The 24,409-nt window shown below is 40.9% G+C and overlaps 1 protein-coding gene across 1 annotated transcript in view; it reads right to left on the bottom strand.

Moving 5' to 3' along the window:
• The window catches only part of LOC115192764 (plasma membrane calcium-transporting ATPase 1-like), a 35,778-nt gene extending 18,499 nt beyond the window's left edge, over positions 1-17,279 (bottom strand). Inside the window, exons 1-2 of the mRNA XM_029751593.1 lie at positions 17,034-17,279; positions 8,113-8,546 (exon numbers count right to left, since the gene is read on the bottom strand). Of these exons, the coding sequence (XP_029607453.1) occupies positions 8,113-8,311 (199 nt within the window). The 5' untranslated portion in view covers positions 8,312-8,546; positions 17,034-17,279. The remainder of the gene's footprint in view (positions 1-8,112; positions 8,547-17,033) is intronic.
• Between the last annotated feature and the right edge of the window lie 7,130 nt (positions 17,280-24,409).

The raw sequence follows: 24,409 nt of genomic DNA, 5'->3' as shown, positions 1-24,409 counted from the left end.
ATGTTGCTGTTGGGGTGGTGCTGGAGATGATGAATATGAAACATTTAGAAATTTCCCTTTAACCTTTCTAATGATACCCTTTTTATGTTGCAACTCCAGCAATGTGAGCCTACTAGCCTATCAATTAACTTTGTTTCTGGAAAATGAATGCTCAGTTTCTGTTGCGTGTGGCATTGTTGTAGCACATACCGCTAGCAACATTTTAGCCACAGACTGTCATGTGCTAGCTGTCTAGTCATTTTATAAATGTGCAATGAGCATAAAAATACACATTTATATAAAGAATTGGCAACTCATTCTCATTCTGAGAATAAAGCATTGTCTTATGTGTACAGGTAGGCCACTTGATTTCAACATCTAAACAAAGTGGACAGGCTAGCATGCTGTTCTAACAGTTGGAGACGGACAGGAGGGTGTGTTCATAACAGGTCAACTGTTCTACCTTGTTAGCCAGTAAATAGATCCAAGTTGGCTAGACTTAAAATATAAATATTTATCTGGTTACTCACTACAATGTGGGCTTGTGTTTGAAAGGTTGTTTATGAGACCTGTGTTCATTTTCTATAATGCTTGTTACAAGAAGTTGGTCATTTTTAGTGGGGGTGTGCATTGTGCATGGTTCTGGTATTTATTGACAAAAAGGGCATTTTCATAGACAAACTTGAAAGCCAGATCAGTGATTATTGCGAAATAGCTGGTTAAACTATTTTGATAAAATAGTTACATTTTTAGTGGGTCCTATGGTGGTGGACGGATTATATTAAGCCTAGGTATAATATTACAAGCCCTGAATTCATTAGATTATTGCTGACTGTTTGAAATGCAGTGCCTTGAGGTTTAATTGTATTTTGAGAAAAGAAAAACGAGATCATGAATCACCCATGGGATTGAAAAAAAACAGAGATATGATTTTTACGCCATATCACCCTACTTTGAACTAATATCATGAGGCATGACCTATCTTGAATTCCCCCTGGAGAGCTGATGACTCTATCGTTATCACTGCAGTATGGGTCAAATGGCTGCTTGTGTGACTCCAGGCAGTCTGCATTGAGAGCAGCCTAGGCCTTCTCTGACCTCAGTTGAGTTAGTATGCTTATTCCCTCAAAGCAATTTTGCTTCTTCTGACACTTAAAGGTTAGATTCCAACTCAGGGGAAAAGCACCTGCGGTTATGCTTCAACCTATCACTGAATAACGCTAGACATACAGGCTTTGAGCTGCCACAGCATAAAAAAATGAACAAAAAGGAGGAATAAAAATGTTACACAAGCATGAGAGATTAGTCCTGAACCAAGCAATCAACTGCCATGCTCGGGCGTTTAAGGTGAGGGGGATTACACAAGGTAAATCAATCTGCGCCCACAGGTCGCCATTGAGTTATATTGCAGTGGCGCAGCAGTGTATCTTTATGTGTCAGTCGAATGGATTTTCCTATGTAGTCAAGCTGCGTGTGACATTTTAATGCTCTATGTATGTCAATCATGTCTCAGTTGGTGGGTCAGAAATGGAGCGTGATGACAAAATGCTAAAGTTGTTTATTGAGTGTGCATGAGAAGGCCATTGTGAATGAATAAATAATGCCTGGCAAATGTCAAAGGACAGAATGTGACACTGCATGGAATGCCCTGTCCTCATGGAACACCAAGGAACTTTGGCTCCAAACAGCAGTGAACACCCACCTATACCTATTAAAAACCAAAAATATGTTTTAAGTGAAATGTAGGCATTGGTGTGAAGCCAAAACAGAAAGGAAATTTACATGAGGACCACAATGCCAACTCTACCCATGCTCTACCAAGGTTTTCTAGCACACAGCTTTGACCTACTACAGTAGCCCATGTTGGTCTATTGCACTTCAAACAATGTGTACGCAGGTTGATTAGGATTCAAACCTTCGCAAACAGCCTAATTCATACTCTTAGAAGAGATGATCCCACAATAATGTGATTTGTACCGCATACAAGTTAAAGTATTGGATTCTTCACACACTACACTAATTCCATTCCATTACCTTTTCAAACTTTTTGGAATTATATGAAAGTAAGTTTGCTTTTAAAAAAACTTACAAGACCATCATGCTTGATTGAGCGAGCTGTTTTGACTGTATTTCATTAACGGTTATTTTAGTAAAACATGTATTTGAGAAAAAATATTTCACATCTTTATTTGGTCAGTATGTGCCCAACATAACAACAGGTGGTGGTGTATTGGACACATTTACTCATGCAGTGCCTTCAGAAAGAATTCATACCCTTTGACTTATTCCACATTATGTTGCGTTACAGCCTGAATTCAAAATTGATAGAATTATACTTTTTTATCACCCATCTACAGTGCCTTGCAAAAGTACTCATCCCCTTTGCGTGTTTTCCTATTTTGTTGCATTAAAATCTGTAATTTCAAAATATTTTTATTTGTATTTCATGTAATGGACATACACAAAATATTCCAAATTGTTGAAGTGAAATGAAAAAAATAACTTGTTTCAAAAAATTCAAAAAAATTCAAAACAGAAAAGTGGTACGTGCATATGTATTCACCCCATTGCTATGGAGCCCCTAAATAAGATCTTGTGCAACTAACTACCTTCAGAAGTCACATAATTAGTTAAATAAAGTCCACCTGTGTACAATTTAAGTGTCAAATGATCTGTCACATGATCTCAGTATATATACACCTGTTCTGAAAGGCCCCAGAGTCTGGAACACCACTAAGCAAGGGGCACCACCAAGCAAGCAGCACTATGAAGACCAAGGAGCTCTCCAAACATTTCAGGGACAAAGTTGTGGAGAAGTACAGATCAGGGTTGGGTTATAAAAAAATATCTGAAACTTTGATCGTCCCTCGGAGCACCATTAAATCCATTATTAAAAATGGAAAGAATATGGCACCACAACAAGCCTGTCAAGAGAGGGCAGTACACCAAAACTCACAGACCAGGCATGGAGGGCATTAGTCAGAGGCAACAAAGAGACCAAAGATAACCCGGAAGGAGCTGCAAAGCTCCACAGCGGAGATTGGAGATTGGAGTATCTGTCCATAGGTCCACTTTAAGCCGTACACTCCACAGAGCTGGGATTTACAGAAGAGTGGCCAGAAAACAGCCATTGCTTGAAGAAAGAAATAAGCGTGTTTGGTGTACGCCAAAAGGCATGTGGGAGACTCCCCAAACATATGGAAGAAGGTACTCTGGTCAGTTGAGACTAAAATTGAACTTTTTGGCCATCGAGGAAAATGTCTGGTGCAAACCCAACACCTCTCATCACCCGAAGAACACCAGGGACTGGGAAACTGGTCAGAATTGAAGGATTGATGGATGGCGTTAAATACAGGGAAATTCTTGAGGGAAACCTGTTTCAGTCTTCCAGAGATTCGAGACTGGGACGGAGGTTCACCTTCCAGCAGGACAATGACCCTAAGCATACTGCTAAAGCAACACAAGTGGTTTAATGGGAAACATTTAAATGACTTGGAATGGCCTAGTCAAAGCCCAGAACTCAATCCAATTGAGAATCTGTGGTATGACTTAAAGATTGCTGTACACTACCGGAACCCATCCAAATTGAAGGCGATGAAGCAGTTTTGCCTTGAAGAATGGGCAAAATTCCAGTGGCTAGATGTGCCAAGCTTATAGAGACATACCTCAAGAGGCTTGCAGCTGTAATTTCTGCAAAAGGTTGCTATACAAAGTATTGACTTTGGGGGGGTGAATATTTATGCACGCTCAAGTTTTCAGTTTTTTTGTCTTATTTCTTGTTTGTTTCACAAGAAACAATATTTTGCATCTTCAAAGATGTTGTGTAAATCAAGTGATTCAACCCCCCCCCCCCCAAAAAAAACATTTTAATTCCAGGTTGTAAGGCAACAAAATAGGAAAAATGCCAAGGGGCGTGAATACTTTCGCAAGCCACTGTACACACAATTGTCCATAATGACATAGTGAAAACATGCATTTAGACATTTTTGCAAATGTATTGAAAATGAAATACAGAAATATCTCAGGCACAGCTCATCACCCGTCTAACACCATCCCTACCATGAAGCACGGTGGTGGCAGCATCATGCTATGGGGATCCTTAAACAGTGGCAGGGACTAGGAGACTGGTAAGGAAAGAAGGAACAATTAATGGAGCCAAATACAGGCAAATCCTTGCTGTTCATCGCCGCTCCCCATCTATCTTAACATAGCTTGAGAAAATCTGCAAAGAAGAATGGGAGAAAATCCCCAAATCCAGATGTACAAAGCTGATACAGACATAACTAAAATGACTCAAAGCTGTAACCGCCGCCAAAGGTGCTTCTACAGGGTATTGACTCAGGGGTGTGAATACTTATGTAAATGTGTTATTTCTGTATTTAATTGTCAATGTGCTTCTGTGTTAATGTCAGCTGTTGTTGTCTAGCTCTAGCTAGCTAGCTAATGGATGAAGTTATTTGTGTAAAAACCTTCCATATAAAAATATAGCTAGCTACCCTTCTTTGCCTGTTCATTGGCTAGCTAGCTTTCAACTGACTGGTGTTATCTGACTTGGCTATAGAAACTAGCTGGACTTTGGACAAGCAAGCTAACGTTAGCTTATGTTAGCCAGGTAATATTAGCTAGCTAGCTAGGTAGCTAATAATTGATTAACCACCATATAGCTAGCTATCTTCAGTAGCCTAGGTTTTTTTGTCAGCCACTTCTTATGATGTTGCAGTAGCAGCTGTGTTTTTGCCCGAGTGACTGAGTTACTGGACCAGGTCATAGGGTGAATCCTGTTAAAGAAAGGGCATGGCTTCGGTTTAATGATCATTCAGACCCTAATGTTCTGTAAACAATAAAGTAAGGGTCTCCTGAGTGGCGCAGCGGTCTAAGACACTGCATTGCAGTGTTAGAGGGGTCACTACAGACACAGGTTCGATCCCGGGCTGTATCACAACCGGCAGTGATCGGGAGAACCATCGGTTGTTGCAAAATTGATGTTTATCACATGAATTTGCAGAATAAAAAAAGTGTGTATTATAATACAATCTTAAGCAGGGATGTGTGAGGGAGCATTGTACATTTTTTATGTTATCCGGAATCACATTCTAAATATAATTCCCTAAGAGTTCAACAAAGGTCATCAAAGTGTTTACGCAGAAGCACAACAGGGAAGTAGTAGTCTAAGGTGTGTCACAAAGTGGCCTCTGTATTCTGTGTGCAGATAGGAGCAGAGTAGAGCATCAGCACAAGTATATCAAACTGGAAAAAGGTTTATGGCTAATGTGTCAGCCAAACAATATTTAACATGACATCAATCCATCCACACATGGATTTGAAGCTGGTTTCTGTTACTACAAAATGTGTCTTTCCCAACAGCCTTCAACTGGGAAAAAACATCTATGAATAAGCCAATATACAGGCCTTCCCTGTGGCTCAGTTGGTAGAGCATGGTGTTTGCAATGCCAGCATGGTGTGTGCAACGCCAGGGTTGTGGGTTCGATTCCCACGGGGGGCCAGTACAAAAAATAAAGAAATGCATGAAATGAAATGTATGCATTCACTACTGTAAGTCGCTCTGGATAAGAGCGTCTGCTAAATAATGTAAATACACTACCTTTCAAAAGTTTGGGGTCACTTAGAAATAGATTTTTGTTCCATTTTAAAACAACATCAAATTGATCAGAAATACAGTGTAGACATTGGTAATGTTGTAAATGACTATTGTAGCTGGAAATGGCAGATTTTCTTTTGGAATATCTACCTAGGCGTACAGAGGCCCATTATCAGCAATCATCACTCCTGTGTTCCAATGGCACGTTGTGTTAGCTAATCCAAGGTGATCATTTTAAAAGGCTAATTGATCATTTTGCAATTATGTTAGCACAGCTGAAAACTGTTGTTCTGATTAAAGAAGCAATAAAACTGGCCTTCTTTAGACTAGTTGAGTATCTGGAGCATCAGTATTTGTGGGTTTGATTACAGGCTCAAAATGGCCAGAAACAAAGAACTTTCTTCTGAAGCTCGTCAGTCTATTCTTGTTCTGAGAAATGAAGGCTATTCCATGTGAGAAATTGCCAAGAAACTGAAGATCTGGTACAACGCTGTGTACTACTCCCTTCACAGAACAGAGCAAACTGGCTCTAACCAGAATAGAAATAGGAGTGGGAGGCCCCGGTCCACAACTGAGCAAGAGGGCAAGTACATTAGAGTGTCTAGTTTGAGAAACAGATGCCTCACAAGTCCTCAACTGGCAGCTTCATTAAATAGTACCCGCAAAACACCAGTCTCAACGTCAACAGTGAAGCGGTGACTCCGGGATGCTAGGTAGAGTTGCAAAGAAAAAGCCATATCTCAGACTGGACAATAAAAATAAAAGATTAAGATAGGCAAAAGAACACAGACACTGGACAGAGGAAGATTGGAAAAAAGTGTTTTGGACAGACAAATCTAAGTTTGAGGTGTTCAGATCACAAAGAAGAACATTCGTGAGACGCAGAAAAAATGTAAAGATGCTGGAGGAGTGCTTGAAGCCATCTGTCAAGCATGGTGGAGGCAATGTGATGGTCTGGGGGTGCTTTGGTGGTGGTAAAGTGGGCGATTTGTACAGGGTAAAAGGGATCTTTAAGAAGGAAGGCTATCACTCCATTTTGCAACGCCATGCCATACACTGTGGATGGTGCTTATTTGGAGCCAATTTCCTCCTACAACAGGACAATCACCCAAAGCACAGCTCCAAACTATGCAATAACTATTTAGGGAAGATGCAGTCAGCTGTCTATAATGGAGTGGCCAGCACAGTCACCGGATCTCAACCCTATTGAGCTGTTGTGGGAGCAACTTGACAGTATGGTACGTAAGAAGTGCCCATCAAGCCATCAGGAAGCATGGGGTGAAATCTCTTCAGATTACCTCAACAAATTGACAACTGGAATGCCAAAGGTCTGCAAGGCTGTAATTGCTACAAATTGAGGATTCTTGGACAAAAGCAAAGTTTCGTCCAAGAAAACAAGGACATTTCTAAGTGACCCCAAACTTTTGAACGGTAGTGTATATTGCTAGTAAATGTGTATCAATGCATATTTAAATGCTTTATGAATTATACTGTATATTTTTGTATTAGTTGTAATACTTTTAAATGCTTATAAATGTTTACAAATGAATATATTAATATTATGCAGGCCACACTATTCATAATAGTTTTTCACTTAATTCTCCATTTCGAAGTCCAGTCATTCCTACCTCTCCTTGAGACCAACACAAGACAAGTCCAGTCATTCCTACCTCTCCTTGAGACCAACACAAGACAAGTCCAGTCATTCCTACCTCTCCTTGAGACCAACACAAGACAAGTCCAGTCATTCCTACCTCTCCTTGAGACCAACACAAGACAAGTTCAGTCATTCCTACCTCTCCTTGAGACCAACACAAGACAAGTCCAGTCATTCCTACCTCTCCTTGAGACCAACACAAGACAAGTCCAGTCATTCCTACCTCTCCTTGAGACCAACACAAGACAAGTTCAGTCATTCCTACCTCTCCTTGAGACCAACACAAGACAAGTCCAGTCTGTCAATGAGTTTTACATATCCAAACCACATGAACACACTTTGACATCTGTCCCCTGAAGCAGCCAAACTGTGTGAAAAGTGTGAGTTATCCCCAAGTGTAGAGAAGTGACAGCCAGGCCCTGCAGAGTGCCTTCCGCTCAAAGCCCACATCCTAGCCCACACCAGTTCCTCTCAATACAATCAACTCAACAAGACATTGTGTTAAAAGGCATGCATATCTTGAGATTGTGTAGCCGGAGTAACTCATGACAACTCCAATGGAATCAATGCAGTATCTATAATCATTCTACTTTGCTGTTGTAGATGCTAGAATTGTTATTGTATTCAAAATGTAACCATGAACTTGTTATTATCGGTCAGGTTGAAGTCAATTTCATTTCAGCAACCAGATTAATTAGAATTCAACTCATTAATTAAATGCATCCATTACTAAAATTAGGGTTTTTCTTAAATTACAATTCACTGCATTGGAGTTAAGCCTAGCCCTGATGAGCAGTAGAAGTATTGGTGTATCAGAAACCAGACCTAAAAACAGAACAAAAAGACACAAAGCAAGGATGGTCAGCAGCATATTTACCATCAATAGGGGATGTTTTCAGTCTGGTACAGAGTCCTTGGACATCTCCATAACATTCTTGGATTCTAGTTATTCCCTCAGGTCCCCTGAGTTCCATGAGGGAGCGCAGCTCCTTGAGCGAGCAGTTGAAATCTCCAACATCATGGTTGGCCTGTGCATGTTTACCACGCTTCGACTCACGGAACGAGTTGCTGGCCATGTCTCCTCTATAACTCAAGGGTGGTGGAGAGAGGCTTTCCCAAAAAAGGCAAGTCAAATCTTCAGAGGCAAAATCCGGTATTTTCCATAAACTACTGTTATTTCTCAGGGATGTAAGTTGCTTGACTCCATAGAGCGTGACTTGGATAAGAAGAAAGACATTTTCATTTGATTCCTGTAAGCCCACTCTCTCATCTTGGCTGTTGGTGTTGGCTGAAGTCCTCACAAGGCTACATCTGAAAAATATTTAAAAAAAAACATTGAGTAAAAGGTTTTCCATTTTTTGTCTAAGGTCTTTCCTTTTGACAAACTGGGTCCTGCATATGGTGAAATGCTGTTCTTTTGCCACATTAATGAAGAATAACATTGAACCTCACACCAATTATGTACGCTGATACTCCTGTTGATATTGTCTAACTGTCTGCCAGGGTTGGGGTAGATTCCATTTTCAATTCCAGTCAATTCAGGAAGTACACTGAAATTCTAATTCTCTTCAATGCTTTCCAATGAGGAATAATTAAAATTAGGGTTACTTTCTAAATTGTAAACCAAACTGCTATCTGCTACTACTGCATAACTTGGGTAGCAAACACAAATCTAACAGCAACAGATGGAATAGCGAACATCTGCCTTAAAGTAAATATTTGGAGATCTTAGGCAACGTTTATGCCAAGCTTCTGCACAGCCTCTGTGTGCAAAAGCTATTTGAGGTAGAATTCACCCATAATTCAACAAAGACATGACCATTGTTTTCTAAATGTTACATTGTTAACCAATGTATCTTTGTATTCCAGGTCAATGCTGTAAACTGCAATACAATCGAATCACCAGAGTTATCATTCTCCTGAAATGATGAGGAAATTATTATTGTCTCTAACTGTTATAGCTCTAGACATCCCATCTCAGTTAATCAATTAATAGTTTTTGACTCAGTGAACTTGAAGTGAGAGTTCTGTTAGGGGCGAGCCCATCTGAAACTCAGACCCACTGGCTAGTACACAAGGTGACAGATGGCTTTAACATGAGGCCCAGGGAACTGGGAAGGGAATATCTGCCAAGTCCATTTAAGAAATGAAAGACTAAAATTAGTTCAGCTACATAACAAATGTTGGCCCTAGAATGATTAGCTTTAGGCAAAGTGTACTTCACTTGAAAAATCCCATGAAATTAGGAGAGGAACTGTAGAAAAAAATTGAACTCATTCTAAGGTCAAAGGACAAATAGATGTTGAAGACCTATATGCTCATCCTTACTGACATATCTAGGCCTAGTAGGGCTAATAATAACACACAAGGTGCAACTAATTACAAACACGGTGGGTGTGCCTTGCGGTGAAAATTGTGAAGCCTGAAGACATCGATCCAGGGAGTCGATTCAGAGGTCAAGAAAGTCTCCGATTCTAATTAGGGCTGAACAGACAGTGTCTGTGATGGAGGGAGACAAGATTATCAGGCCTTAACTCAAACACCAGACAGTATGAGCAGGTAAAAATCACCATTGCAATATATGACTCTTAATTCTACCCCATGGAGCAATAAGAAGTATAACCCCATCAAGCACAGCTAACCAGTGACCCTGGACAATACCTTACAATGGTAGCAGACACCAGCAGAACCAACTGGAGCATTATTAAAGGGACATGACACACATTTCTGTACAACATTTCATGTTGACACTAACTATTGATTTTAGACATTGTTTCTACATTCACCAATATTGGAGTTTGTACTTACTTGAAATCCCCCTTTTCTTATCCTCATAGCAACAGGAGGTATATGCTGGTAATACCACCAGTCCGGTTAGGGAAGGCAGTGTCTTTCACAGAACTCCAGAAACACCCCCATTATGCCCAAAGGAAGCTCTAACGGCACTTCTCGAGGTTATCCAGATAGTTAACCTTCTCGGGGATATGTACAAATTGCAGATTTTCCTTTGAAAATTATGGTTTGACCTTCAACGCGCAGACTCTCTACCGACACAGGCTTCATTCGAGGAAAAAGGCTCGCTCAATGATTATCTCAGGAAAGCCTCTTGCTTAATCTAATTAGACAATCTGTAGCATTGGTGCGCTCAGCAGCCACTGTTTGCTGTTCCTGAGAGAGCCACTAACACTGTGAAGGGGAGACACACTGTGGAAAAGTGAAGACAATGCCACCCCCTTTGTTTTTACTACTGTAAAGTCAGCTCTACTTTGCCTGTGGTGCATTACATCTGCCAAATTGCAACTTGGGGCACAGTTGTTGCCCTAAAGGAAGATTTTAATTTGATGAAATTATTATAATCACAACCAGGGGATGTACCATGTTTTGCTGGGACTGCGGGGGTGATCAATACATTAAATATCCACAGGTTAAACACAAGAGTGGAACTTTTAGATATTGTGTCTAAAGGAATGATAATGGGTATTTCTGCTTCTACTGAAATTATAATTCAGTTGTTGAGGTTTAGCTCATAAGTAAGGCATGGCATCACATTGTACTCTTCCTTGAGTGAAATCTTTCCAGGTAGACTGAACTTCCTACTCAGCCTGGACAGTTGATATTGGTCGCTATTTACCTGTGTTTTGACGGATCTACTATCGTCAGCCGAACAGCTACATAAAATACCCTCCATTCTGGTGTCAGTTTGCTCCTAAACTAGCTTTAATGGCGAGCAGGCCTAGAAAACCTGGGAAAATATGTGTACCGTCTTAATAAAAGACAATTTTCCACCATCGTGCTAGTGTGGCTGATGCTACTTCCGGATGTTGTGTACAACTTTCAGCCAATCTTTCATCTTTACCCCTGTCATGTGAAAACCTGTCATGAATATGAATAAGAGTATTTCTATAAAAATGACTCACAGGATACAGAGCGTCGACCTGAGATATATTTTGTCCGGAAGCATTCTGCTCTTAATGTCAGGACCTTTATATCAGTTGGCCTTTCTCCAGGATCTCCGTCTATGTACATCCGCCTAATCCATTTTCTGTCTGAATTCACATACTGCCACCAGAAAGCGAAAGCATGCATCATTACAGAAGCCATGCATGGATTTAGTTGCATTTCAACAGAACAAAACTAGCACATGACCCTGATGATGAGCGTGCATGCATTTCTCTAACATCCATAACACTTATATCCTGTGAATCTCATTGACTATGGAAACTATTTAAAGACCTTGTGAAGGTAAACTATTTAAATACCTTGTAAAGGGAAACTAGACCTTGGTAAGGGAAGCACAAACAAACAATGACTCTCTCATCAATTATATTTGTCTTAATGCTAAATGGAGGCTGGAGAAACAAATGTGTGTGTGTGTGTCTGTGCGTGCGTGCATGCAATGTGCGTGGTGTGCATTCACAATGTGTGCTCAGTGTATGTGTGGGGGGATGTGTTTGTGTTTTTTTCATAGTGTGTCTCTGTGTGTGTGTGCTCTTGGTTTGATAGAGGTCATTATCAGTGAGACCCGACTGGGCACAGATCTCAGTTCAACGTTTAGTTTTGATTTACATTGGTTGATTTGTCAACTAACGTGAATTCAACATAAAAATCAACAAAACATTTCACCATGTCATTGGATTTAGGTTAAAAGTTGGTTGACAAAAAACACAAAATGTATGACTTTTTTCAAATCCAATCAGGGGCTCAACTTTCACTGGGGACAGAGGGGGACGTGTTCCCCAAAGGTTTTCTATAAGTAATTTTGAATGTAGCATTCACGAGCCAAAATTGGTCCCCAAAAATGTCATTAATTTGGACAGCTTTCCCTCTCCAATGAGGCCATCAATACTATAACAACAGACACTCTGAAACCTATTAGAAATGATTGTGCCGCAGTCTGGTCTAGTGGCAGTGCTAACCACTTAAGCTCACACACCACCCCTTTGGATGGGGTTATCTCTACAGCCTTTTCTGTCTGTGTGCCCCTGTACATGCATTTCTCTTCTGTACTTTATGACTTCACTACTAGAAATACAACAATTCCCAGGATGATACGTCATCAAATGGAAATGTTTTGATATTACATTACATAGAAAAAACATTGGGTTTCATGGAAACAATGTTTTGTATCATGGAAACCAGTGGGTAGTTAGTGTAAATTAATCCAGGGTTACCTCTCATTTGGAAGACTTTTGATGATGTCCTGGCTCACCAAGCACAATAATCAGGAAAAACTTCTTAGGTACAAACAGAAATGTTGTGGGGGTGGTCTTTCTTGCTGTTGCTAAAAATACAGAGATTTCTACGCATGTGGGATCCACTAGCCTACCTTCTTTCAGATGCTGCTCAGTGCTCAGTCACTCCGTGACTCTGCTGCCGCTTGTACACAAAACCGTTCAAAAACTCTAAGTTCTTCGTGTGTTGTAACAATAAGCTATTGCAAACATAAGCATGGCACAAACAGGTTGTCTAGCAATTTCATGTTCTTTTTTCAGGAGTGGAGTTACATGCAGCTATTTAGGCAAGAGACAGTGCCTTCAGAAAGTATTAATACCCTGTGACTTATTACATTATTATGACTTATTTGATGTGTTACAGCCTGCATGCAAAATTTATTTAAATCAATAGTTTCTTACCCACCTACACACAACACCCCATAATGACAAAGTGAAAACATGTTTATTGAAAATTAAATACAGAAATATCTCATTAACATAAGAATTCACACCCCTGAGTCAATACTTTGTAGAAGCACCTTTGGCAGCGATTACAGCTGTGAGTCTTTCTGGGTCTGTAAAATATTTGTCCATTATTCTTTTCAAAATTCTTCAAGCTATGTCATATTGGTTGTTGATCATTGCTGGAGAACCATTTCCAGGTATTGCCATAGATTTTCAAGTAGATTTAAGTCAAACCGGTAACTCGGCAACTCAGGAACATTCTCTGTCTTCTTGGTAAGCAACTCCAGTGTAGATTTGGCCTTGAGGTTTAGATTATTGTCCTGCTGAATGGTGAATTGCTCTCCCAGTTTCTGGTGGAAAGCAGACTAAATCAGGTTTTCCTCTAGGATTTTGCCTGTGCTTAGCTCCATTCGGATTATTTTTTATCCCGAAAAACTCCCCAGTCCTTAATGATTACAAGCACACCCATAACATGATACAGCCACCACTATACTCGAAAATATGGAGAGTGGTACTCAGTAATATGTTTTATAGGATTTGCCCCAAACATAACAATTTGTATTCTGCACAAAAAGTGAATTGCTTTGCCACATTTTTTTGCAGTATTACTTTAGGTAGCATGTTTTGGAATATTTGTATTCTGTACAGGCTTCCTTATTTTCACTCTGTCAATTAGATTAGTATTGTGGAGTAACTACGATATTGTTTATCCATCTTCAGTTGTTTTCTCCTATCACAGCCATTAAACTCTGTAATTGTTTCAAAGTCACCATTAGCCTCATGGCGATATCCCTGAGCTGCTTCCTTCCTATCTGGCAACTGAGTTAGGAAGGACGCCTGTATCTTTATAGTGACTGGGTGTATTGATACACCATCCAAAGTGTAATTAATGGGTATTCAGTGTCTGCTTTTTTATTTTTACCCATCTACGAGTAGCTGCCCTTCTTTGCGAGGCACTGAAAAACCTCCCTGGTCTTTGTGGTTGAATTTTTATTTGAAATCCACTGCTCGACTGAGGGATATTAAAGATAATTGTGTGGGGTACAGAGCTGAGATAGTAATTAAAAAATCATGTTTAACACTATTAATGCAGACAGGGTGAGCCCATGCAACTTATGTGACTTGTTAAGCAAATGTTTACTCCTGAACTTATTTAGGCTTGCCATACCAAAGGGGTTGAATACTTATTGACTCAAGACATTTCAGCTTTTACATTTTTCATTATACTGAACATAAATAAAAAATGCAACATGTGTTGGTCCCATGTTTCATTAGCTGAAATAAAAGATCCCAGAAATGTTCCATTTGTACAAAAAGCTTATTTCTCTCAAATGTTGTGCACAAATTAGTTTATTTCCCTGTTAGTGATAATTTCTCCTTTAACAAGATAATCCATCCACCTGACAGGTGTGTCATATCAGGAAGCTGATTAAACAGCATGATCATTACACAGGTGCACCAATAAAAGGCCACTCTAAAATGTGCAGTTTTGACACACAACACAATGCCACAGATGTCTCAAGTTTTGGGGGAGCGGGCAGTTGGCATGCTGACTGCAGGAATGTCCACCAGAGCTGTTGCCGTAGAATTGAATGTTATTTTCTCTACAACATTCCGCCTCCAATGTCATTTTAGAGAATGTGGCAGTACGTCCAACCGGCCTCACAACCGCAGATCACAGGTAACCACGCCAGCCATGGACCTCCACATCTTCATCTGCGGGATCGTCTGAGACCAGCCACCCAGACAGCTGATGAAACTGTGGGTTTGCACAACCGGAGAATTTCTGCACAAACTGTCAGAAACCGTCTCAGGGAAGCTCATCTGCGTGCTTGTCATCCTCACCAGGGTCTTGACCTGACTGCAGTTCAGCATCGTAACCAACTTCTGTGGGCAAATGCTCACCTTAGATGGCCAATGGCACGCTGGAGAAGTGTGCTCATCACAAATTAATCAAATTTTCAACTGTACGGGGCCAATGGCAGACACTGTGTATGGCATTGTGTGTAGGCGAGCCATTTGCAGATGTCAATGTTGTAAACAGACTGCCCCATGGTGGCGGTGGGGTTATGGTATGTGGAGGCATAAGCTACGAGCAACGAACACAATTGCATTTTATCAATGGCAATTTGAATGCACAGAGATACCGTTACGAGATCCTGAGGCCCATTGTCATACCATTCATCTGCTGCCATCACCTCATGTTTCAGCATGATAATTCACAGCCCCATGTCGCAAGGATCTGTACACACTTCCTGGAAGCTGAAAATGTCCCAGTTCTTCCATGGACTGCATACTCACCAGACATGTCACTCATTGAGCCTGTTTGGGATGCTCTGGATCGACAAGTGTTACAGTTCCCGCCAATATCCAGCAACTTCGCACAGCCATTGAAGAGGAGTGGGACAACATTCCACAGGACACAAACAACAGCCTGATCAACTCTATGAGATTCTGACTGTTTTTTGGATCCACGCCCCTACCTTTTTTTTAAGGGCTCAGTGACCAACAAATGCATTTCTGTATTCCCAGTCATGTGAAATCCACAGATTAGCGCCTGATGAATTCATTTAAATTGACTGATGTCTTTATATGAACTGTAACTCAGTATAATCTTTGAAATTGTTGCATGTTGTGTTTATATTTTTGAGGTGGCAGGTAGCCTAGTGGTTAGAGCATTGGACTAGTAACTCAAAGGTTGCAAGATCAAATCCCAGAGCTGACAAGGTAAAAATCTGTTGCTCTGCCCCAAACAAGGCAATAAGAATATGTTCTTAACTGACCTGCCTAGTTAAATAAAGGTAACATAAATACAAAAAATTACATTTTTGTTCAGTGTAATTTGTAAACATTTTGAAAAACATAATTCCACTTTAACATTATGGGGTATTGTGTGTGACAAAAAAATAAATTGTATCCATTTTACATTCGGGCTGTAACAGAAGAAAATGTGGAAAAAGTCAGGGGGTGTGAATACTTTCTGAAGGCACGGTATATGCAACCTACACAGCATACCAAACAAGCAAAACTGAGACAGATAAGTCAATAGCGATGTTATTTTTTCATCATTATTGCAAACATTGGCTTAACAGGAGGCAGACTGCTTGCTATATGGCAGCGTAACTATAAAGATGATATCGTCACACAAAATGCTAATTGTTTTGCACCAATGCAATGTGTAGACTGCAACATGCTTGTGCTACGGCAAAATCCCTTACAACAAATAGAGAAGGTTGTAGCCTTCATATATATTTTTGGAAGGTTCATTCATATCACAGTTGTTCTGAAATATGAGGCAGAGACATAGGTTACATTATCATATTGATCAAATTGGTTGAGGGTTCAGAAGAGGTTGAGCAAAGAGAGAAACGTGATTCAGATCCTTAGATTTTGAGAAAGAAGTTTCCAGAGGGGCGGGACGGGGTCAAAACAATATTATGGCATTGACAATGGCTACATACAGTTAGCCCTGACATCGGCTTTGACTGAATAAAAGCCATCCGGCATGAGCTTCAATGCCACTCAGCTATACAGGAGAGATTGATTTGCCAGGGTGAAAAAGATTAATTTAAAATCTATGTAAAATTCACTGGAAGCACTAGTAATGTAAAGGGGTGTGGATACTTTCTGAAGGCACTGTTAATACCTGACTAGCCAGACACCCAAATGCTTGTATACAGTATTGTGTGTAGACCCACCGTATGGCAACGTTTTAAACCATGTCATATTTGTTCCAGTATTAAGATGCTTAATCTTAATATGGTGGTACACATTAACCTTTCACCCTGTAAATACATACTTAGAGAATATCTTAATAACATTTCAGTGTTGCTACGACACTGTGTTTGTGTGTGTGTGTGTTTGTGACAGAGCAAATCATAAATTAAGGATAAATAAACCATTGGTATAGCTTTAAAAATGACATTCTAAATCCAAAAAGCGGTCACATCTGGTCATGCAAATGATCCTATTTTCACTAACATGTTTTGTTGTTGTAATCCTAACAAAATGAACTGCAGATCTAATGAGCTCCAATAAAGCCCCCCAGAGCCCACAAATGATTGTTCATATTGATTTGATATGATATATGTTTATATTAAGTCAAGGCGGAGTCACTTACAGGTGAGTCACAGATATGGCCGTCGGCGGGGCAGGACTCCTGTGCAGAGGTGAAGAGAAGCAGCCATGTCAGAAACATCCCAGAAGAGCCCTGACAATCTGTCCATCAACGGTCACAAACAGGAATGGAGCCCCGTCTGCTTCCTAGCTGCATCCTTTGCCAGCCCCCTCTCGCACGATGACAGCACGCGAGCGGCACTTAACTCCAATTGCTCCGTCTCAGGGACGGTAGAGAGCACGACCTCGCTGAAACAGGATTAGCTATAAATAGGCACGCATATCCATCCAGGGGCTGCTGCGTGGCAGTGGCTCAGCCTTTGCCTGTGAGGTACATTATGCTCTGGGACTGTGGCACTAGGGCGCTAATGCTTGTGGAGCAAACCATGAAACCTGTGTCGCCTCACCCAACCCAACCCCACCCTACTCCACCCACTAGTCATTCGGTTAGCTATTGCCCCAAGGACCTTAGCGAGCAGTGAGGACGTGTTGATTCCATACCCTACCCCCACCACTTTCCCATCCCTTTGTTCTAGAGTCCCGCCTCTCATCAACCCCAATTAAGAGATCAAGTATCCCCTGATCAAGGCCCCATATCACCTCACTACTGCTGTGACGCAAGATGACTTAAACCAACATATATTGTTCACGCATACGCACGCCCTCACGTGCACAGATGCCCACATTAGGAGGAGGATTAAAGTACACTGTGCCTAAACACACAGCCAGATTATAGATGCACACATACACACAGACACAGCAGGATTATACACACACACACCCACACTGCAGCTAGACAGCAGGATTAGAGGCACACACGAGAGATAGAGACAGAGCGAGAGACAGACAGAGCGAGAGACAGACAGACAGAGCGACAGACAGACAGAGCGACAGACAGACAGAGCGACAGACAGACAGACAGACAGACAGACAGACAGACAGACAGACAGACAGAAGGATTAGAATACAATTCAGAGTCTAGACCTTGTTGCCTCTCTGCAGAATGTGCAGACCTGATACTGTATGTAGGGTAGCAGAGAAAGATATCATATGATACCCTCCCTGCCAGTGGCCCTGTTTGAAAGCTACCCCTAACATGAAATTTGGCCAGTTCCACCGCAGAGAGGGATGAAAGCCTGATCCCTGCTTTTCAGTTATGTTTCCCTATCACATCAGCTTCTTTCTGGGTGGATTGTTTGTTGCTTGTGTCTAGTAGGCATTTTTCAAGATCCTTTTTGCAAAGGCATCTCTTTAGCTTAGTCATCTATTTCAGTTTTGAAGCATGCTACATGCACGTGGCCTACTGGTCAATGAGGCCTTTTGTTTGGGAGAGAGTAGGTCTGTGTCCATGAACCATGGTCATGTGTGGGCAAGAAAGCATTTTCAGGGGGCAGAGATACAGAATTGAATCTAGCACCTTGCTAATCAACCAAGCATTGTCTGTTTGTCAAACATGGAGCTTGTGAAAGCCTAAAGCTGTTATTAGCCTAAAACTAAGGATTGTGTGAATTATTAGCAACTATAAGCCTTTGGTGTATCTTTAAGTTAAAAGCTAAAGTAAAGTAAATTGACATGCATGCCCCAGAAACACTACCACAAATGCACACACGCGCACACACACACACACACACACACACACACACACACACACACACACACACACACACACAACATAACCTCACTAATCTTTTTCTCAATGGCTTAAAGCTGCTTCAGAAGCTTAATAATTAAAGAGGAAACCACCATCAGTGCTTTTAGGGACATATGCACACAGATTAGCCCTATAGGCGTCACTGGGCAACACACATATCATGGCTGCAACCATGGCATCGAATTAATTCACACCTTACCCACTTCACCTGTCTGTTAATCAAAGGACCCAGTAATGTTTGCAGTCCAGTTTTGTAGTCCAGGCACTGAGGAGAGGGTATGAAAGGCAGTGGAAATTCCTCATTAACATTTCAGAAGTGAGAACCATTCAGTGAAAGCCAATGTTCCATCAGGTGACAGGATAACAGCATCACGTTTCTGACATTACATGTTTGAACTGTGCTGTACAAAGTGACACAATTTGGAGCTAAATTATTACATTAATGAAGGGAGAGCAAAGATCAAAGGTCAAATGGATGAGATGGTTTGTCACCAGGTTTGGGGTGTTCAATTTCACCATAATTCTGTCCATCCAACATATTTATTGAAATTCACTGCATAAGGATCTAATGGAGAATTTCCCAATCCATTTCAGCCAAGGTAAGCGGAAAAATCCTGTTACTTTGTATTTTGAGAGGAACATGCCTTTAACGCCTGTCTTTAAAGGGATGTTCCACCCATAATTTAACCTAACATGATTTTTACCAAAAGGTTCTTGCTGCTTCTGTTTACATACAGTGCATTCGAAAAGTATTCAGACCCCTTGACTTTTCCCACTTTGTTACGTTACAGACTTATTATAAAATTGATTAAATACAAATTTTCCTCATCAATCTACACACGATACCCCATAATGACAAAGCGAAAACAGGTTTTTAGAAATTTTTGCAAATTTATTCAAAATAAAAAACAAAAATACATTTATATAAGTATGCAGACTCTTTGCTATGAGATTTATAATTGAGCTCCGGTACATCCTGTTTCCATTGATCATCCTTGAGATGTTTCTACATCTTGATTGGAGTATACCTGTTGTAAATTCAAATGATTTGGAAAGGCACACACCTGTCTATATAAGAGCCTATATAACTGCCTAGTCAGCTAGCCAGCCAGACAGTTTTATTTAGCTAATGTAACTGTTATTGTTGCTTTCTGTTTGTATGTAGCTTGCACTTCATTGGCATCCCTCGAAGAGATTTTCTTTTATCTTTCTAACCAGGCAAAAAGTACAATGAAGGCACCACTGATCTCGACAAGAGGCGCAACATTCGGAGAAATTCAGGGTAATGTTAAGCAGTTAACTTCTATTAGATAACTGTACGGATTTAGCTATGTACATCCATTTTTCAACAACCATTTTCTATCTAGCTAGTTGGTCAACTACATGTTGCTAGCTATATATATATATAGTTCATTGGAGGCTGCTGAGGGGAGGATGGCTCATGATGTCTGGAATGGAGTAAATGGAATAGTATCAAATAACAAGAGAGTGGAAGACAGACAGAGAGAGAGATATAGAGAGAAAGACAGCAGTGCAAATGTACTTAGACTTGAGTATTTCAACAACTTCTCTTCCAACTTGTTAGGCAAGCATATGTACTTACTGGGGAAGGATGGCCAGCTACACAGGAGGGTGATTTTTACTAAGGAGGAGAAGGAGGCCGTGCTGACCGAGATGCATGCTGGCCATTACGGAGTGAAGCACATGATTGACAAAATCAATCTACGCTTCTGACGGGGAATTGTCAAGGAGGTGGACATCTGGGCAATTGAAATAACCTTTTGTTTATCAATCACATTCTATTTTATCTGAAATTATCATGATTTCAATGAATGTCACATCAGAGCGCACACAATGTTTCAATTTGTCACTTTTGGCCAAAAGGTCAGTACCATGTCTAGCCTGCAAGAAGTTTGAGAAGGCAAAGACTGTGGCGCCGGAGTTGAGGCCCATCAAAGTTGTTTCACCAAGGCACATGATCGATAAGTGTCCCAATTCAAATTTTGCCCTGATATGTTGTGCTTTATTTGACCACAGCAGAGTTCAATATTATAGAATGTGTGTGTGTGTTTTGTGTGTGTGTCAGTATCCTTACAAATATGAAAATCTGCATAATGTATGAGACAGATACGGATAAGAATAAAGTCATCTTCTTTCTAACACTACAAATGTTAGGGGTGGACCTCATTGGATCCTTCACGAAATACAGAAATGGCAACAGCTGGTGTCTGACCCGTCCGATCACTTTACCAAGTGGGTGGGGGCAATACCCATTAAGGTCAGCAAAGAAAGAGTGTGTTTAACTCTAAATTCCCTTCTGTAACCCAATAAAAAGGGTGCTTGGAACCAAAAATAGATTTTCATTTTGTATGATACCCATCAAGGACAAGACTGGCAAGGCCACCTCCAAGGCGATGATGGACATCTTCAACACCCACGGTTCTCCTGAGATCATTATGAGTGACGAGGTCATGAACGCTGGAACAAGGCACACACCTGTCTATATAAGGCCCCACAGTTAACAGTGCATGTCAGAGCAAAAACCAAGCCATGCCGTAGAGCTCCAAGACAGGATTGTGTCGAGGCACAGATCTGGGAAAGCATGCCAAAAAATGTCTGCAGCATTGAAGGTCCCCAAGAACAAAGTGGAACCAACAAGACTCTTATTAGAGCTGTCTGCCCAGCCAAACTGAGCAATCGGGGTAGAAGGTCCTTGGTGAGGGAGTGGACCAAGAACCCAATGGTCACTCTGACAGAGCTTCAGAGTTCCTATGTGCAGATGGGAGAACCTTCCAGAAGTACAACCATCTCTGCAGCACTCCACCAATCAGGCATTTATGGTAGAGTGGCTAGACGGAAGCCACTCCTCAGTAAAAGGCTCATGACAGCCAGCTTGCAGTTTGCCAAAAAGCACCTAAAGGACGCAGACCATGATCTGATAAAAAAAGATTGAACTCTTTGGCCTGAATGCCAAGAGTCACATCTGGAGGAAACGTGGCATCATCCCTACAGTGAAGCATGGTGGTGGCAGCATCATGCTGTGGGGATGTTTTTCAGCGGCAGGATCGAAGGAAAGATGAATGGAGCAAAGTACAGAGAGATTCTTGACGAAAGCACTCCAGAGTGCTCAGGACCTCAGACTGGGGCGAATGTTCACCTTCCAACAAGACAACGACCCTAAGCATACAGCCAAGACAACGCAGGAGTGGCTTCGGGAAAAGCCTCTAAATGTCCTTCAGTGCCCCAGACAGGGTCCGGACTTGAACCCGATCGAACATCTCTGGAGAGACCTGAACATAGCTGTGCAGCAACGCTCCCCATCCAACCTGACAGAGCTTGAGAGTACCTGCAGAGAAGAATGGGAGAAACTCCCCAAATACAGATGTGCCAAGCTTGTAGCGTCATACCCAAGAAGAGTCGAGGCTGTAATCGCTACCAAAGGTGCTTCAACAAAGTACTGAGTAAAGGGTCTGAATACTTATGTAAATGTGATATTTCAGTTTAAGTTTGCAAAACATTTCTGAAAACGTGTTTTTGCTTTGGCATTATGGGGTATTGTGTGTAGATTGATGAGGGGAAAAAACGATTTAATACATTTTAGAGTAAGGCTGTAACGTAACAACATGTGGACAAAGTCAAAGAATGAAATACGATTTGCAGTGTTGGAAGAAATGAAATACGATCAACTCACAAGATGCTGGCAAGTATAATGTGATACTGCCAACTTGTGGTCATTGTGGTACACAACACCTGTAATGTTTTCTTGAAATGTGTTTAGGTTTTTTGCAAGAGCTCTAGGTCAGAATTGACATTATAATGGAATACATTCAAGTATAATGTGATACTGCCAACTTGTGGTCATTGTGGTACACAACACCTGTAATGTTTTCTTGAAACGTGTTTAGGTTTTTTGCAAGAGCTCTAGGTCAGAATTGACATTATAATGGAATACATTCAAGGCTCTGACCATATCCTAGAAGAAAAAAGTAACATGCATGAACAATGAAGAGAGATGTACATATGAACTTTACCGGTGTGGTAGATTGTTTTACTACTTTTTAAACCAAGTATACTCACTAATTCTGATGCGCAATAGTGCATACAAGGGCACACTTTTGGAGAAGTTTGGCGAAGCGGCGGCTGTGTCCTTTGAAGCCCTAAAAACAACTAATTTTCAGCTTTACCCCACACTTTGACACATTTGGGGGAGAATGCAGGCCCAACACCACAGGACATGAGAACAAAAACCATTTATGGAGGTTCCCCCATTAGAGTGGTCAAGGACCCTAAAAGAGTCATTAAGGGGGTTCCCCTTACCTGATGATGACCAGTAACACCATGTAGTATGTGGTGAGAACTTCACAATGCTGCCTGGGAGGAGGAACAGGCCCAACAACTGAAGCAACAGGAAGCCACCCTGTTCATGTGCTGCCTGCAGCAGAGATTAGGCAGTTTAACCTTTTCATTCATCTTGTGACCTTTTCATTGTATTCAGGTACTTTTATTTTCCATGTTTGAGATGTTGTAATATAAATAATATTAACAATTTGAATGTTTTTTTTTTAAGTACATGCTTCTCAGTATTATATAAGTACACTACCAGTCAAACAGGTGTGCCTTCTTAAATGTTCATTTGTGGAATTCTTTCCTTCTTAATACGTTTGAGACAATCAGTTGTGTTGTGACAAGGTAGGGGGGTATACAGAAGATATTTAGTAAAAGACCAAGTCCATATTATGGCAAGAACAGCTCAAATAGGCAAAGAGAAATGACAGTCCATAATTACTTTAAGACATGAAGGTCAATCAATACGGAAAATTTAAAGAACTTTGAAAGTTTCTTCAAGTGTAGTCCCAAAAACCATCAAGCGCTATGCTGAAACAGGCTCTCATGAGGTGTGGGTGAACGGATGATCTCCGCATGTATATTTCCCACTGTAATTAGAAAACAGTCTAGGACTTGGTATATAAGTGCCATAGTTTTAAAATATGATCATCATTGTTTTAAACCCATTACTTAATGGACAACATTTAAGATATTGTTATGGTGTGGGGTGTTTTCCTGGTGACACTGTTTGTGATTTATTTAGAATTCAAGGCACACTTAACCAGCATGGCTACCACAGCATTCTGCAGCGATACGCCACCCCATCTGGTTTGGGCTTAGTGGGACTATCATTTGTTTTTCAACAGGACAATGACCCAACACTCCAGGCTGTGCACGGGCTATTTTACCAGGAAGGAGAGTGATGGAGTGCTGCATCAGATGACCTGGCCTCCACAATCCCCCGACCTCAACCAAATTGAGATTTTTGGGGGGATGAATTGGAAAAGCAGCCATCAAATGCTCAGCATATGTGGGAACTCCTTCACCATTGTTGGAAAAGCATTCCAGGTGAAGCTGGTTGAGAGAATGCCAAAAGTGTGCAAAGCTGTCATCAAGGCAAAAGGTGGCTATTTGAAGAATCTCAAATATAAAATATATTTTGATTTGTTTAACACTTTTTGGTTACTACATGATTCCATATGTGTTATTTCATAGTGTTGATGTCTTCACTATTATTTTACAATGTAGAAAATAAAGAAAAACCCTTGAATGAGTAGGTGTTCTAAAACTTTTGATAGGTAGTGTACATAACATAGTATAACATAGTGGGGTCCTCCTATAGCCTTTTTCAGACTCCACCATACCCCCAGTGACCTTCACTATACTCCCATTGACCCTTCACA

Source organism: Salmo trutta, chromosome 4 (assembly GCF_901001165.1).
Source record: "Salmo trutta chromosome 4, fSalTru1.1, whole genome shotgun sequence".
In the NCBI taxonomy this organism is placed as follows: Eukaryota; Metazoa; Chordata; class Actinopteri; order Salmoniformes; family Salmonidae; genus Salmo; species Salmo trutta.
Note: the sequence above shows the minus strand (reverse complement) of the source record. Positions and strands in the feature narration are given on the sequence as shown.